The following is a 17,110-nucleotide window of genomic DNA, read 5'->3' as shown; positions in this document are numbered from 1 at the left end:
TGTGCTATTCTCAGGCTATAGAAGTGTGCTATAAAATTTTGGGCACACCAGCAGGCCCTGGACATTTTAGGGGTCAAAAACTTTAATCTCTGAGAGAAAATCAAGCTCCATTGTTGCTTCAGATCGGAAAAAAATCCACCTCTGATTCTGTTCATCCTTCCTCTGTGAGAAGAACCCAACGCTATGACTCTGATAGGATGTGTAGCTGTCAAGAAGCCAATACAGTGAAAGGAAACTAGACAAAAAAAGACCTCAAAGTTACTGAATGTGTTTGGGATTACTTGGATTGTGAGAAGCAGGAAACGCAATCAAGTTGTAAGACTGAACTTTGGAGATGTGGAACTATATCCCTGCAGATTTCTATGAAAAACTGAAAGCAAGTCTCCCAAAAGGAATGGAAGTGGTGCTTAACCCTCTACTGCAGGCATTATGAGAGCAATTAAAAAAAGAAATTCAGTTCACTTTTCTTGCATAAAATGATCCTTGATTTTTTTTTTTGGACGTGTTTATTCAAAACAAAAAACATACAAAAAACTATTAATAATAAGGTGTGCTGGGGTCCTTTTGGAGTACGTTGCCTTGAGGCAACATTGTGCAACAATGAGAAGAAATGACGGAGCCGTGTTCCCTGAAGTGGCGAGACCTGCCTTGTGACTGGCTAAATCCATTCCACTGTTGCAATGTTGCTTCTAGGCAACCAACCTATTTCTGCAAATTCTCAAAAAACAATTGATACTGAATGTTAAAAAAGAGGTTTAAATGTGCCCACTAAGAGACAGTATGACCAATCACATGCTTTTTATTGACTTACTCAAACTCTGCCCTTTATTGTTAACCCTGTCATTGTCTTTAAATATGTATGATGTTATTGCAAAGTGAGGAAAATTAATTTGTTGCCCTGAGGCAACACAGTGCAATAGAGGGTTAAGACAAAAGGTGGACAAATCGAAGGCTAAAAATCTGATATTATGTTTAGCTGTCTGTGTAATTTTCTGTTAAATGTTACATATTTAAGTTCTATTTGGCGGTATGTCTCTGTTGTGGGACCCCCGTGCCCTTCCATGTATACATGGAAAGCCTAAGGCAGGGAGAGCAGCAGAACCCCTCAGGGTACAGAACAGGGCAAACATCAATGACAGCATGGAGGAGGAGTCGGGGTGGAGGATAACTCAATTTTTGGAAATTCAATAAATAAGGGGTGCCCTCTGACTTTTGCTCAGGTGCTGCATATCTGTCTGTCTGTCTGTCTGTCTGTCTGTCTACAGCTTTATTGAAAATAAAGGTTCTTAAATAGATGTTGGTTTCGAACAGGTTTACAAAAAAAAAGCTACCATTAAAAGGTTCTTATAGAATCAAGAGTGGTTCTTCCATGGCATTGCTCCAAAGAACCCTTCTTGGTACTTTTATCTTTAAGACCTTACCGAAAAATGATGCACTGTATTTTCATCATTTCAACATAAATACAATACATTACATTGACATAATTATTGTCAAAAGTAAATCAACTGAAAGACAAAATTGTTGTTAATATTTACACTCACTGACCACTTTAGTACTAAGTATTAAGTATTAAGATCATTCTCAGCAACGCAGTAACACTGACGTGGTGGTGGTGTGTTAGTGTGTGTTGTGCTGGTGCGAGTGGATCAGACACAGCAGAGCTGCTGGAGTTTTAAACACTGTGTCCACTCACTGTCCACTCTATTAGACATATATACATCGATCAGACATAACATTATGACCACCTCCTTGTTTCTATGCTCATTGTCCATTTTATCAGCTCCACTTACTATATAGGTGCACTTTGTAGTTCTACAGTTACAGACTGTAGTCCATCTGTTTCTCTGATACTTTGTTAGCCCCCTTTTACCCTGTTCTTCAGTGGTCAGGACCCCCATGGACCCTCACAGAGAAACAGATGGACTACAGTCTGTAATTGCACAAATAACAAAGTGCACCTATATAGTAAGAGGAGCTGATAAAATGGACAATGAGCATAGAAACAAGGACATATTGTTGTGCCTGATCAATGTAAATATGTCTGATCCACTCGTACCAGCACAACACACTAACACACCACCACCATGTCATTGTTACAGCAGTGCTGCTGGAGTTTTAAACACTGTGTCCACTCACTGTCCACCCTATTAGACACTCCTACCTTGTCAGTCCACCTTGCAGATGTAAAGTCAGAGACGATAGCTCATCTGCTGCTGCACAGTTTGTGTTGGTCATCCTCTAGACCTTAATCAGTGGTCACAGGACGCTGCCCACAGGGACGCTGTTGACTGGTTGGTGGTGATTCTCAGTCCAGCAGCGACAGTGAGATTAAAATCTCCAGCAGCACTGCTGAGTCTGATCCACTCAGACCAGCGCAACACACACTAACACACCACCACGTCAGTGTTACTGCAGTGCTGAGAATGGCCTACCACCCAAATAGTACTTGGTCTGTGGGGGTCCTGTGAGGGTCCTGACCACTGAAGAACAGGGTAACAAAGTATCAGAGAAACAGATGGACTACAGTCTGTAACTGTAGAACTACAAAGTGCACCTATATAGTAAGTGGAGCTGATAAAATGGACAAAGACTTTAGATACGGTCAGTACTTAATGAAGTGCTCAGTGAGCGAATATATCGATGTACTTAATGTGGAAACATATATTTAAATCAAGTTAATTCAATCTAATTTAATCTTGTCACAGAAAAACGTATGCAGTGCTCCCTATGACTTCTTGCTCTTAATTCAGCTACTCTTCTACCATCGTCCCTGATGTGAATGTAATTTGGCAGCGACCCTGCGCTAGGCAGCGGGCTCCGCTGCCCCCTGCTGCCCCCTGCTGCCTCTTTGCCCCCTCAGCGGTCATGAACCAGGCCGCCTGAGGCAAGCCGGGGCACAGACTAGCTACGCTCAGCACTTGATAACTCGTTGGGGTAAACAAGGTTGAGCTGGACATGAGAACTCAGTGTGACGATGCAAATTGGTTTGATTGTGTTTCATGCATGGCTGTCAGGGCCAGGGTAAAGCGGTAATAAGATTCTTTCAAAGCTTTAAAGGCATCACCGGGTCCAGCATACAAATAACTCATTTTCTCTCATGTTTCAACTCAGATGGCTTGCTACATACATGAGTGAGCAGCTGTAGCCCTTTATGAACCCATATGTTCGACCCTCGGAGAAAAGGCCCTTTTGATGGTACGTCTCTGGCATTGTTGCCTGGGGCAAAGAAAAGATCACTGCGCTATATGGCTCACATCCTTATAACGGGGTAATGCTTATCTGTAGAAACTGCACACAGGTGTAGTTCAGTTTAGTTGACAATAAAAAAAGAAGATCCTTGTGTGGTGTTCAGGTCTGTGGGACCCATTTTCAATGTTTACTAAAAGAAAAAATAAAGCGATTTATTATTATTTCAGCCTCAGATTCTTGGTCTTTCCTCATTTTCTGTGAAGAACATATAAAATAACCCATTTTCAGTGTCTTCACTCTGTTCACCCCCCACACATTTATATTACACATGTGGTGTTGGGTGAACCCACGGGGAGTAAAAGTGTGGAGGTGCTGTGTCCTTCACTCTGTTCTCCTCCTACATGGCCTGCTGTTAGTGTGTGTGTGTGTGTGTGTGTGTGTGTGTGTGGGTGGACAACATGGACAGGCTGCTGACTGGTTACAGTTGCTAAAGGAGAACCCTACGCTGGACACTTGTGATACTTTAAACATCTAGTATTTTTACATAAATTGTTATGGTTATTATTTAGTAAACAATAATGTGGTGGGTCCAGCAGACCACTGAGTAAAGCCTCAATTTTAAAGCCTCAAAACTGATTGATTTCCATTGTGATCCTGTTATATACAATTTGAGTTGGATTCCCAAAAAGAGACTAAGCCTAGTCTTGGACTAAACGCAATGTCAGTGCTGAATTTCCATTGGAAATTCCCGTTATCCCAGAGTTGGTCTTAATCTGGGTCTGGAAAACCCATTAATGGGGAGTTTGTCTCGCTTTTGGTGCAGTAACAGCCTCTACTCTTCTGGGAAGGCTTCACATTATATGTCGGAACACTGCCGTGAGGATTTGATTGCATTCAGTTACAAGAGCATTAGTGAGGTCAGGTACTGATGTTGGATGATCAGATATGGATCACAAACTCCACTCTAACTCATCCCAGTTGTATTGGATGGAGCTTCATCAAACAGGTCTGCTGCTCCACAGCCCAATGCTGGGGAGCGTTATATCCTTCAAGCCAGCGCTTGGCATTGGACATGGTGACCTCATGCGCAGCTACTTTAGAGTCTATTCGATTGGCGATGCACACCTGTCTCAGTGATGGATGCCTTAAAATTAAAGCTGAATTCACAAATTTGAAGGGGTGTATACTTTTGGTGTACAACAGTGAAAATAGCACCTATTAATGCCATTAAAATGCTATTAAAAACGTAAAATTAAAGGCATGACCTCAGCGTATGGTCACAATATCTTTTTTTGAGATTTTTTTGAGCAGGCTCTTTTATATTGTCTTGCTAAAGCTAACAGGATTAGTTGTACCCTTTACAGGTAACATGCTTACACTTCTGAATATCTAAATCACTTATCAATCATCGTTTTACATTTAACTAAATCTGACTAGATTAAAATGAATGATCTTGTTGTGCCTCTCGCTGACATGGGAGAAATACTTTGCAAGGAAGTTTGGAGCCTTATTGTCGATTATTCTGCGCTCTATATTAAGCTTATGCTTCACTGGTAGCCAGTTATTGAGTATTACCTACAGTACTGAGAAAAAGTCAGAGACCACCCCTTATTTATTTAATGTTTAGCCAAAATGTTATTTAACATCAAGACAAAGAACAAATACAGTGAAGTTCAAAGATCTGAGATCACACTGAATCTGTTTTTTTATTTAAATTTGGAAATAAACAACAGAAAGTTTTAGAGTCTTGAAAAATATAAAACAAAGAAAATTATGATAATTAAAATGAAGACGAAATATTTGAAATGTTGCAGCTTTTCTAGGTCTCTAGTCAAATTAAGAGAGAAAATCTCTGAAACTGACCGTTTCAAGGCCTTTGAACAAAAAGGTAATTTTTAGTCTTATTCACTTCCATTGAAGCTCATACTGAGATGAATCTGGATTTGATCTACTGATCTGAGGGTTTTACATTAACATGGACTTCATTAAAGCTGTCATTAACCCCTTAAATTCCCAGGCTAATTACACACTAAGGCTTATTATTCAGTAACTACAGGGACTTCTGCACATCCTGGCAGAGCTATTCTTAGGTTACAGAAGCGTGAAATAAAACTTTGGGCCTGAATTCTGAAGCTCAACTTTGCACTAAATTAGAAAGCATTGCAAAATAGAAGCATTTTCGGTAACACTTTCTATGAATGTCACCTTTATAAGCATCTATAAACACATTCATAACATGTTATAATGCATTCATAAGGCATTATAAACATGGCTATAAATATTTATAAATATGCATTACATGTTATAGCCATGCTTATTATGCATTATTAATTGTTAAGATAATACATTATAAGTACTGATCATAACAAATTATAAGAGCTCATAAGTGGTATTTGTCCGCTCTAAGTAAAGTGAAGCGTACTGTACTAAAGCCTCCTCCAGTGTTCAGAGTGAGGCTTCAAGTTGAAGTATTTACTGAAGGATTTACTGAAACACTAAAACATTCACAGTAAAGCACATTACAGGCTTCAAATGTCAGAGTTTAAACTAGAGCTGCCATCAGTGTTTTACCCAATGTGGGAAAGGTAATGTTCACCACCGTTAGCTTGGTATTTGTCTTTACTTTACGCTCTCCCAAGCTGGGACTGACTTCATTGGCATTGTTATAACACGTTATACTGTCACTGTCAAAGAGGTCAGTCCCAGCTTGGAGAGCGTAAAGTAAAGACAAATACCAAGCTAACGGTGGTGTACATTACCTTTCCCACATTGGGTAAAACACTGATGGCAGCACATAATGTTTATGTAACAATCTATGCAAATAAACATGGTATAACATGTAATGCATATTTATAAATATTTATAGCCATGTTTATAATGCCTTATGAACGCATTATAACATGTTATGAATGTGTTTATAGATGCTTACAGAGGTGACATTCATAGAAAGTGTTATCGCATTTTCCCAGTGGTCTCAGATCTTTAGACACCATATAATATCTTATTTTTCAGTATTTCGTGTGTCCACTCTTAGACTTTATCACAGCTTCCCTTCTTTTTGAAAGGCTTGCTTTTTGTTTTTCAAAGAAAAGAAAGGGATATTTTTCCACACCTCCAAAGTTCAGTCGTAGAAGTTGGTTGCATTTTCTGCCAAGTGATCCCAAACACATTCAGTGATGTTGAGGTCTGGACTCTGGGGTGGTCAGTCCATTGCTCAGCTTCTTTGTTTGATGTGTCCGTCTCCTTTTCTCAGTGAGGTTCTTCTCGGACAGCTACACATCCTTTCAGACCCACAGCGCTGAGTCGTCTTCTCACAGTGGAAGGATGGACAGAAACACCTGTGGATGTTTTCAGATCTGAAGCAGCTTGATTTTCTCCTCTCTCTCAGAGATGAAAGCTTTAAGTGCTGTTTATCTGATGGGGTCAGTTTTGGGGTCTACCAGCTCTTCCAGGTGGTTGTTAGGAGCCACATTTTCTCTATATATTTTAATACCTTTTTAAACTCCAGCTTTGTAAACACTAGGAAGAAGTAGGCACAATCAAAGTGAAATGAGATGTGATGCTAAGAGCATCAAGCAGTCTAATCCCAAGACCTGCTGTTTTGCTGTTGACCGTTGGACAAAAGCTGATAACATGGACCTTGAATCAATAGCAGAGAGATGCTATTGCCCAAAGGCAGCGCTGGAGTCACCATGACACGAATGAACTTTGGGCAAATAGAGCGGCTGCAGACGGCAACAAGGCAGGATGCTGAGGGGAGCAGAGAGCGCAGGTTGGAAAAGGTCATTACCTTGTAGTTAAGGGCCCCCCGAGTGATGAGTACGTCTGGATGTGGGGGAGGAAAAACATGCGATCAAGTGCTGCCATGCAGAAAATGCTTGTCCTCACCATACAAGCTAATGTCTGCAGGCTGCAGAAAAGGCAGATGACCAGGGGGTTGTCTAAGACCCCTAGAACTTTCATTTGTTCCCCAACACCACACAGACCAAGGCATTTGTGAATTATGAATGACGGAGAAGATTTTCAGCCCCTGACGCAAGGCTTTCAATAAACACGACCAGACCTCCCCAACAGACCCAGGGTGCCTGTTCTGTTCAGGACACATTCACCCAATTATCCACCCAAAGCACGTTTTAATCGCATTATATATCGCAGAGTGGGTCTCCAAAAATCTCAGTAATGACGTGAATGCGAAGATTGTGGAGGCTTGTCAAGGTCTGCAAAGCACGCCGCAAACAAGGTCCCCTCATAGAGCCATTCCATTCATCCCGAATTAAATAGCACCCGCTAAAACTGACCGCTGCCCAGTGCATGAGTATGACCGTAGGCCTTTTGAGGCGAGCAAGGACACTTGTTGCTGGAAGACCTTTCAAATAAATCATTGAATAAAAATAAATGAATGAATGAAACAGTTGTGCCCCACATTTCCATTCGGCCACACAAACTGCAGTCAGCATACAAGGACTTTGTTATCTCAACACAAAATGTTTAATATTGATATTTCCAGCCTGCAAGACAAACAGCTCGATTGTTGTAGTTGTTGTGACACTTTTCAGCAAACGATTTCATCCTAGCAGTTAAGATGAAGTGGTCTAGCTTTGAAGTCTTTGATCATCTTAACCAAAGAAATCAATGAATCAACAGCTTCCCACAATCATAGGGTTGCTGCAGATCATTAAAAAGGATTTTAAAATAACTTTGCTTTTAAAATTGAGTAACTAATAGAGGTATTAAATTCTAAGACTGTGGGTCCTGTGGTCAGAAACTGACCTGTGATGAGGCTGGCAGAGCTGGTAACAAAGTGGAACACTGAAAAGACAGAGCGGTTGGTTGAGCTAGATATAAAAGACGTATGCACTCTTAAAAAGCTGCATTCTTCAAGGGTTCCTTATGGCAGTGTTTTCATATAGAACCATTAAAAAACTCAAAGAATCGTTTGAATGCACAAAAGGTTTGTTTTGAATGGTTAAATAGCTCTTCTAAATGACGGAGTATGAGTACGAGTACGTCTATTAATGAACCTAAGAGAGTGATACGCATTAATAAATGGTTGAATGATGTAGCAACTAATCTTTAAGCAATGTCAGAAATAACGACTGACATTGTCAGATTTTATTAGGTAGTTTGTAATCATTACTAAATGCTTAAGTCATCTCTGAATTAATCATTACTAATGATGGTGATGATAACATTATTTGAGATCTTATGTAGTTTATTAATGTGTTAATTAATATGACTCAACAATGAAGACATAAATACCGTATTGAAGTTTATAACGTCTTAGATATTTACCACTTACATATGAAGATATTTAACACTTCATAAATGCATAAGAGCACAGAGTACGCAAATGTATAACGCACAAAATATTTAATAAGTATTACATAATTAATGTAGAATTTACATATATATATATATATATATATATATATTTGTATACATTTATAAATTATAAATTGATCCATTTATCTTGAAATTTACAGACAATGTAAAGGACAACATGCATTTTTAAATTATGTCAAAAACTGAAAAATGACAAAAATGGAGATACAAGGATTTTGTTATATATGTATATATATATATATATATATATATATATATACATATATAATATATGCTTTTGGAACAAATCCTCAATCCTCATATACACCGATCAGGCATAACATTCTGACCACCTCCTTGTTTCTACACTCATTGTCCATTTTATCAGCTCCACTTACTATATAGGTGCACTTTGTAGTTCTACAGTTACAGACTGTAGTCCATCTGTTTCTCTGCATACTTTGTTAGCCCCCTTTTACCCTGTTCTTCAGTGGTCAGTACCCCCATGGAATTGTCCACCAACCAAAAATATCCAGCCTACAGCATCCTGTGGGCAGCGTCCTGTGGGCAGCGTCCTGTGGGCAGCGTCCTGCGACCACTGATGAAGGACTAGAGGATGACCAACACAAACTGTGCAGCAGCAGATGAGCTATCGTCTCTGATTTTACATCTACAAGGTGGACCGACAAGGTAGGAGTGTCTAATAGAGTGGACAGTGAGTGGACACAGTGTTTAAAAACTGATCTGTCTGATCCACTCGTACCAGCACAACACACACTAACACACCACCACCACATCAGTGTTACTGCAGTGCTGAGAATGATCCACCACCCAAACAGTACCTGCTCTGTGAGGGTCCATGGGGGTCCTGACCACTGTAGAACAGTATAGGCAGTTGCCATTTATATATTTATAATTATATAAATATACCATATATATTTCCTATACCTATATTTAAAAAAATCTATCTGCTGAAGGAGCAGTTTGTTTCTGTATGAACACGGAAAAAAATCAGTTGTCTCCTCAGAGCTCTTGACCAAATGGATAACGCTGGTCAGGAGCGCATTTTTAAGTTTCGTTTCTGTCACGATTTTTATTATGATCCACAAGTCAACACCGCGCCAAACACCGCCACTCTGCGCTAAACTTTGACTTAAAGTTGGTGCGAATCTAAAGACTTCTGGCGTCTCGGCTCTCTGTCCTCCTTACCTGTCTGCGCTCAGAGCGGTGAGGGTGAAGACGGAGACCCCGACTGAAGTGAGCTGGATGACCGGGATCAGTTTGCAGGCGACGGTGCCGAATATCCACTCCTCAAAGAAATACCTGAACGCGTCCACCGGCACGCAAGTGACCAAGAGCAGGAGGTCTCCAACGGCCAGGCTGGAGATGAAGATGTTGGGCACGCTGCGCATGGCGCTGGTGGTGATGAAGATCTTCACGAGGGTGATGTTGCCCAGCAAGCCCACTGTTATGATGAGTATGTAGACGGACGGGATCACGCAGCGGATGATGAAATGGACGGTTTCCCTCCCGTCCGCTGTCCACTCGTCGGTGAAGTTGGTGTAGTCGGGAGTGTCGTTGGCAAAAGGCGAGTTTAAAGTGTCATCCATTGTTTTGCGCAGGGGGGAGGCGGGTTAGAGGGGAAGCTGGGGGGCTTGACGCTCCTTTGGGAGAAGGTTGGAGACGAGTGGCGCTGTCCGCTCAGCGCTGGTGCTGAAATGAGCGCTCGCAACTTGCAGACTGACTGAGGAGGGGAAGGTGGTGTGTGTCTGTGTGTGGGGGGGGCGGATTAGGGGAGTCACCGCGCGATGAGCGACTAAAAAAGTACCTCGCACGTTCTGATCGATTCCGTAGAAGAACCACTTTGGGTTCCCTAATGAACTAGACGCCTTGTTCGTAAATGAGATTTGCGAGTCTACACTTTAAAGAACCTCCACATCAAAGTTCTTTTCCCTTCTCCACCCTTAAAAATGGCTCTCCAAGGGTTCTTTAGTAAAGACAGTGGTTCTGTATAGAACCATGAACACTCATACACCCATTTGCATGCGTAAAGGGTTCTTTGCGTGGTGAAAGGGTTCTTCAGACTGGTGTAGAACGTGTTGTATGTGGTTCTGCATAGCACCAGAAACAGTTCTTGTTCAGCTGTTGCTACGATGTGAAGCTTGTGACAATAGAGGAACCCTTTTTGGTGCTAGATAGAACACGTTCTCCATCCATCTGAAGACCCATTTCACCACGCAAAGAGCCCTTTATGTATGCAAATGGTCGAGGGTTCATGGTTCTTTCAGAAGCACTGTCTTTACTAAAGAACCTTTGAAAAGCCATTGTGGATTCCTACGTCCATTTAAACCTCTGTTGTTCATAAAAAAGTGCCCCCAGCTCCTTTTCTTCCCTCCCTTTTTCTCTTCTAGCCAAATATGCCAGGTGAGGAAAACATCACTATCAGGCCGTGTAGCTTTTTTATTATCCAGGAATGAATTATAACAAAATCACCTGAATTTACTGGGGTTTCAGTCAAATGTGGGAGCCACCTGTAACCCCACCTGAGGAGCACAAACTGGATGCCTCCTGTGGCTCTTCCTCAGAGAGGGTCTGCTCCTTTTGTGCCACTCTCTGGATCACAAAGGGACGTGAGTGAAAGGAAGAATCCAATAAATACGTAATCAGAGAGGCAGCGGTGACTGAGGAGCTGAAGAGCAGACAGGCTGCACAGCTAGGAAAACAGAGAGAAAGGCACGCCACCCTCACTCACCTCCACCTGAAGGATACAGTGGCCTTTGATGTTCTTTTTGAGTTCGGATATCTATACATGATTTAAGAAATTCTAACTTTCACTTTACTTTGTTTGTTTGTTTGGCTGGAGGTTAGGGAACCAGTGACCGAAAGGTCGCCGGTTCGATCCCCAGACCTGACAGGACATGACTGAAGTGCCCTTTAGCAAGGCACTTAACCCCTACCTGCTCCCCGGGCGCTGTGGATAGGGCCACTCAGCGCTCTGGGCAAGTGTGCACACTGCCCCCTAGTGTGTGTGTGTTCACTAGTGTGTATGTGGTGTTTCACTGCACTGATGGGTTTAATGCAGAGGGGAAATTTCCCCATTGTGGGACCAATAAAGGGAAACTTAACGTAAACTGTACTTGACTGGGTTTCTACAGCGAACTTAAGTCATTAGCTATGATTAAATATTATGTACTATCTAGTTCCTTTGCCTCACTGTGTGAGTTGGAACCAACATCCTGCATGTTGTTCTACCAAATGACTGAAGGCAATTGAGAAAATATGATGGACTGAGCACGTCCATGTGTTGGTTTACTGACATCTGCTGGCGAATAGTGGGAATGACTCAAGATTACAGACCACACATTAAACCTGAGTCCTTTCTTGAATACAACAGTCTAATAATGTTGTATGTATGTAATGTTGTTAAGTGGTATGTAGATCTATAAGCCTCAGGTGAGATCTACGTCATTTTTCCCACTAGAATATGAAATTTAAAAACAAATAAGATGCTAGAAAAGTCTAGAAAATCAACACAAGCCTGACGAACCGGCCACTGTGTCAGTGTCAGTCTGGACAGTCTGGACAGAGAAAAAAACTGCACAGTTGCCTTATTTCCCACCCGTATTCCGACAAGCCCCGCCCCTTTCTCTCTGATTGGTTCAAACGTGCCCATTCGACCTGGGTAGATATGACTTTGACACAGTAAACAAACAATATTCCTTTATTGTCACAACAAAGAAATATTCCTTTTGAAGGGTAACACTATGAATCAGGACCCACACCTGGATGACGTCAGCTCCAAAGCTCACCTGTGACTGTTTAAAGAACTGCAGCCCGGCTAAGCATGAGCAAAGCGCGCTCTGACGCCACTATACGTTTGCCTGAACTGACTCCAGTGAACAGCATTGTGGACGTTGAGTCTGGCGCGTTCTCAGCGCTGTTCTCGTGTTTCAGCCAATCCCGAGCGAGGACGCGAGAAAATAAAAACGCACCCCCTTGGAGACCCCACGTGCTCGCGGTGTGTGCGTTCGGCCTTAGTTTGGATAATTGGCGGCGCGCGGCTGAACAGTGCTGCAGCTCCGCGCGCTCACAGATGCCCCGCGTCCCCGCGCGCTCTCTCCGCTCTGTGACACGAAGCCGCGCGCTGGGGCCCCAACATGCCGCTCTCGCAGCAGCTCATCCCGCCCCCGCAGCGCGCTGACATGAGAGCAGGACCCGAACTCTGACTGAGAGGTGGGGATGAACAGCACTGCGCCCGGACTACGGTTGGTGTGTGGAACTTTTCATACCCCGCTTTTCCTTTTCTCTCCTTCTTTTCTGGTGAACAAATGGAGAACAAGGTGTAGTTTCCTGAGGGCGAGGAGGAGAGGAGGAGAGGAGAGAGGAGGAGAGGAGGAGAGAGGAGAGGAGAGGCCACGGAGCTGAAACGGCCTTTCAGAAATGTTTTACAAAGTCGAGAGACCGAATTTCTCTCAAGCTACAGAAGTCCGGAGAGGCCATGAGCTCTTGCCGTAATTTTCTGGATTGTTATCTTGAGACAACAAGATAAGTAACTTGTTATTTTGAAGATAACAAGATAAATAACTCATTATCTCGAGATAACAAGATAAATAACTCGTAATTTCAAGATTACAATTTGTTATTTTGAAGATAACAAGATAAATAACTCATTGTTACAAGATAACAACTTTGTTATCTTGAGATCATAAGATAAGTAACTCATTATTTTGAAGATAACAAGATAAATAACTCATTATAACAAAGTTGTTATCTTGAGATCACAAGATAAGTAACTTGTTATTTTGAAGATAAGACAAATAACAACAGATAACAACTTTGTTATCTTGATATCAGAAGATAAGTAACTCCTCATTTTGAAGATAATAAGATAAATGACTTATTATCTCAAGATAACAACTTTGTTATCTTGCGATACCAAGATAAGTAACTCGTTATTTTGAAGATAACAAGATAAATAACTCATTATCTCGAGATAACAACTTCCCAGAAAAGTATAACCCCCTCATGGCCTCTCTGGACCTCTGTACGACAAGCCAACTACATTTTCCTCTATTGCAGGCGATAACTTCACCCTGCTGTAACATCAAGTAGCCAAACAGTTGTTTTCCAGTTGAAAATTAGCACAGTTTTAGGCCCGAAATGGAAAACCAATCAATGTTGTAACCCCTCCTTCTTATACACGTTACCCCCAAATTAGTCTCATCATAAAAGCCAAACAAACGTGTCTTTTTAGATGTTATACTGACAGATAAGTGTTGGTGGCCGCTGTGCAGTGCTGGGCTCTATTATGCGCAGCTCTACTCTGAAGTGACGCGGCTGCATTGTGCCCTGTTGCATGTCCGCTCTCCTCTATTGTGCGTTACAAGAGTTGGGTTTTCGCTGACTGAGTCGGATGGGGATTAGCCTATGGGCCGACCACATGCCCCGCGCCTTTGTTTTTTCCTTTTTGTTGCTTTTTTTTTGCACCGAGTGACTAAATTGATGAGGGCACCGCGGATAAAAGAGAAATATGCATTGACAGGGGCTTTCTAAAGCGAAAGGTCATTAGGTGGAGGTGCAGGCGTGCCTGAGGCAAAGGCACTGGCAATGAGGGCCACACGCTGCGACGCAGTCAAAGGGAATTTGTTGGCTGAGTCATGTCTTTGAACTACATCAAAAACTTTTACGAGGGATGTGTAAGTATACGCAAACGAAAGAGCGGCTCTGGATGCTCGTTTTGGGGTTTCTTTCCAGGCTTAAAGGATTTGAGATTAATATTTCGGATTATGCTTTTTATTAGTTTCTTGATGGACTTGCATCGTGACTGATCTCAGCACAGTGATGCGCTGTATTGTATGTGGTTATTACACTGTTATTACGACACTACTTACCACAGCACAGGCAGAAAATGCTGGACAGTCAGACTGCTGCTCAGATGGCTCTGCGTTCGCTGCTTGCTGTCCTGCTCTTGCGATTAATGCAGCCACAGCAGCGCATTGTTAATCTCTCTCCTTTTTCCCCAGCTCAGGCCTCCGACAGTGATAGGCCAGTTCCACACACTGTTCTTCGGCTCTGTGCGCATGTTCTTTCTCGGGGTCCTTGGATTCGCCGTCTATGGCAATGAGGCCCTCCATTTCAGCTGCGATCCGGACAAAAGAGAGCTAAACCTCTACTGTTACAACCAGTTCAGGCCTATAACACCTCAGGTAAAAGTCTTATAAATGTATTTTTGGTGTTAATAGTCCATTAAGCCAATGACAACCTTGTGAACTGAATCTAAAGTGCAGACCATGTAGAAACTGCATTTACAGGGTTTAACTGCCTGTGAAAGTAGTTACATCAATACTAAAAGTAATTCTAAATGTAATGATTTCATGAAAGGAGACATTTTTTCTGTGTTATAAGTTTTATTTTTGTTTATTTATTTATTTATTTAAAGAGAACATCACATTTCTTAAAAAACAATGGGCATTAAAACACAATAAAAGTCTTATTTCCACTGGGATCTTCATCTGTCCACCTGTGGAAATCCTTATTTCTTCAAACAACAGACGTTCAAGGTGATGGAGGCAAGTTAAACGTCCCCAAAGGCAAGGAAACTCAGTTTAATCAGGCTTGGACTCAATCCAGAGCAGTCTGGTTCATCCAATTGGCTACAGCGCTCCGAACGAGAGTCACCTTATTCAGTATCTCTCTGCACAAAACAACTTTGTTTCAGTTTGCGCCAGATTTTTGCTGATGTGTCAAAAAATTACGTGTAATGATTAATCAGCTTCCAGTGAAAAAATGCCCTGAGAATAAATCAAACTGACACATTGGCCTTTTGAAACCTTTTTCCCTTGCATATTAACATATAAATATAATCCAATTCTGGATGTCTTTCATCATTAGCAGCATCAGATTTTAAGTATGAATTAATTATGTAATGACATACACTATATTGCCAAAAGTGTTCACTCACCCATCCAAATCACTGAATTCAGGTGTTCTAATCACTTCCATGGCCACAGGTGTATAAAACCAAGCACCTAGGCCTGCAGACTGCTTCTACAGACATTAGTGAAAGAATGGGTCGCTCTCAGGAGCTCAGTGAACTCCAGCGTGGTACTGTGATAGGATGCCACCTGTGCAAGTCCAGTCGTGAAATTTCCTCACTACTAAATATTCCACAGTCAACTGTCAGTGGTATTATAACAAAGTGAAAGCGATTGGGAACGACAGCAACTCAGCCACGAAGTGGTCGGCCACGTAAAATGACAGAGCGGGGTCAGCAGATGCTGAGGCGCATAGTGCGCAGAGGTCGCCAACTTTCTGCAGAGTCAATCACTACAGACCTCCAAACTTCATGTGGCCTTCAGATCAGCTCAAGAACAGCGTAGAGAGCTTCATGGAATGGGTTTCCATGGCTGAGCAGCTGCATCCAAGCCTTACATCACCAAGCGCAATGCAAAGCACCGAATGCAGTGGTGTAAAGTGCCGCCACTGGACTCTAGAGCATGTTATACACGTTACCCCCCAACTTAGTCTCATCATGAACGTGTCTTTTTAGAAGTGTGCTTTTGAAAGAATGGTCAAAAATTCCCATAAACACTCCTAACCCTTGTGGAAAGCCTTCCCAGAAGAGTTGAAGCTGTTATAGCTGCAAAGGGTGGGCCGACATCATATTAAACCCTATGGATTAACAATGGGATGTTCGTATGTGTGTGAAGGCAGACGAGCGAATACTTTTGGCAATATAGTGTATTAATATAAAACTTGTCTCCACTGATTTCAACTAATTGCTTTGTCCTTAAAAAGTAATAACCAAAACAAGATTCTTCTCTTTTCCTTCCAGGTATTCTGGGCATTGCAGCTCGTTACTGTATTGGTGCCTGGGGCTGTGTTCCATCTCTATGCTGCCTGTAAAAATATCGATCAGGAGGAAATCCTTCAACGGCTCATTTACACGGTCTTTTACATCATATCTGTCCTGTTGCGGATCGTTCTGGAAGTCGTAGCGTTTTGGCTCCAAAGCCACCTCTTTGGATTCCAGGTTCACCCTCTGTACACGTGTGACGCCAGTGCCCTTGAGAAGATGTTCAACGTCACCAAGTGTATGGTTCCTGAGCACGTTGAGAAGACCATCTTCCTCAGCGCGATGTACACCTTCACCATCATCACCATACTGCTCTGCGTTGCTGAGATTTTTGAGATCCTCTGTCGAAGGCTGGGCTTCTTAAGCCAACCAGTGACTTGAGATTTGGCCAGATTGATTTGAGAGGTACTTCTATCGTACTTATCTTGGATGTCTGATTGACAGAGAGGACAAAATACATCCCTCTCATCCTTCTGTTGGTAGACATAATGAAGGCACATACATTGTGCTCAAACCCAGTTACCTACTTCCACGCACTCCATTCAGAGGGGTACAGTTGTAGCAGGTACAGCATCATCAGTATCCTAATGGCCTTGACTAAATCATGTGAAGGTCTTGAAACTGGCTTATTTGTTAAGGTGGTATACACTATGAAAGACCACCAGACCAGTATTGTGAAGCTTAATGCAAAATTAGTTTGGAATTTTTTTTAGATACTATGGTAGAAATTTTGAAGAATGTCTT

At 42.1% G+C, this 17,110-nt stretch overlaps 2 protein-coding genes across 2 annotated transcripts in view; one reads left to right on the top strand and one right to left on the bottom strand.

Moving 5' to 3' along the window:
• The window catches only part of nmbr (neuromedin B receptor), a 39,138-nt gene extending 28,993 nt beyond the window's left edge, over nucleotides 1-10,145 (bottom strand). The window contains exon 1 of the mRNA XM_036582633.1: nucleotides 9,721-10,145. Within this exon, the coding sequence (XP_036438526.1) occupies nucleotides 9,721-10,121 (401 nt within the window). The 5' untranslated portion in view covers nucleotides 10,122-10,145. The remainder of the gene's footprint in view (nucleotides 1-9,720) is intronic.
• Nucleotides 10,146-12,750: 2,605 nt separating this feature from the next.
• Nucleotides 12,751-16,747, top strand: gje1 (gap junction protein epsilon 1). Its single transcript, XM_036582727.1, has 3 exons — nucleotides 12,751-12,780; nucleotides 14,535-14,717; nucleotides 16,346-16,747. The coding sequence occupies exons 1-3, from the start codon at nucleotides 12,751-12,753 to the stop codon at nucleotides 16,745-16,747; spliced, it is 615 nt and encodes a 204-aa protein (XP_036438620.1).
• Nucleotides 16,748-17,110: the final 363 nt, after the last annotated feature.

Source organism: Colossoma macropomum, unplaced genomic scaffold (assembly GCF_904425465.1).
Source record: "Colossoma macropomum unplaced genomic scaffold, Colossoma_macropomum, whole genome shotgun sequence".
Lineage (NCBI taxonomy): Eukaryota > Metazoa > Chordata > Actinopteri > Characiformes > Serrasalmidae > Colossoma > Colossoma macropomum.
The sequence above is the reverse complement of the archived record's forward strand: the minus strand, read 5'-3'. Positions and strand labels throughout refer to the sequence as shown.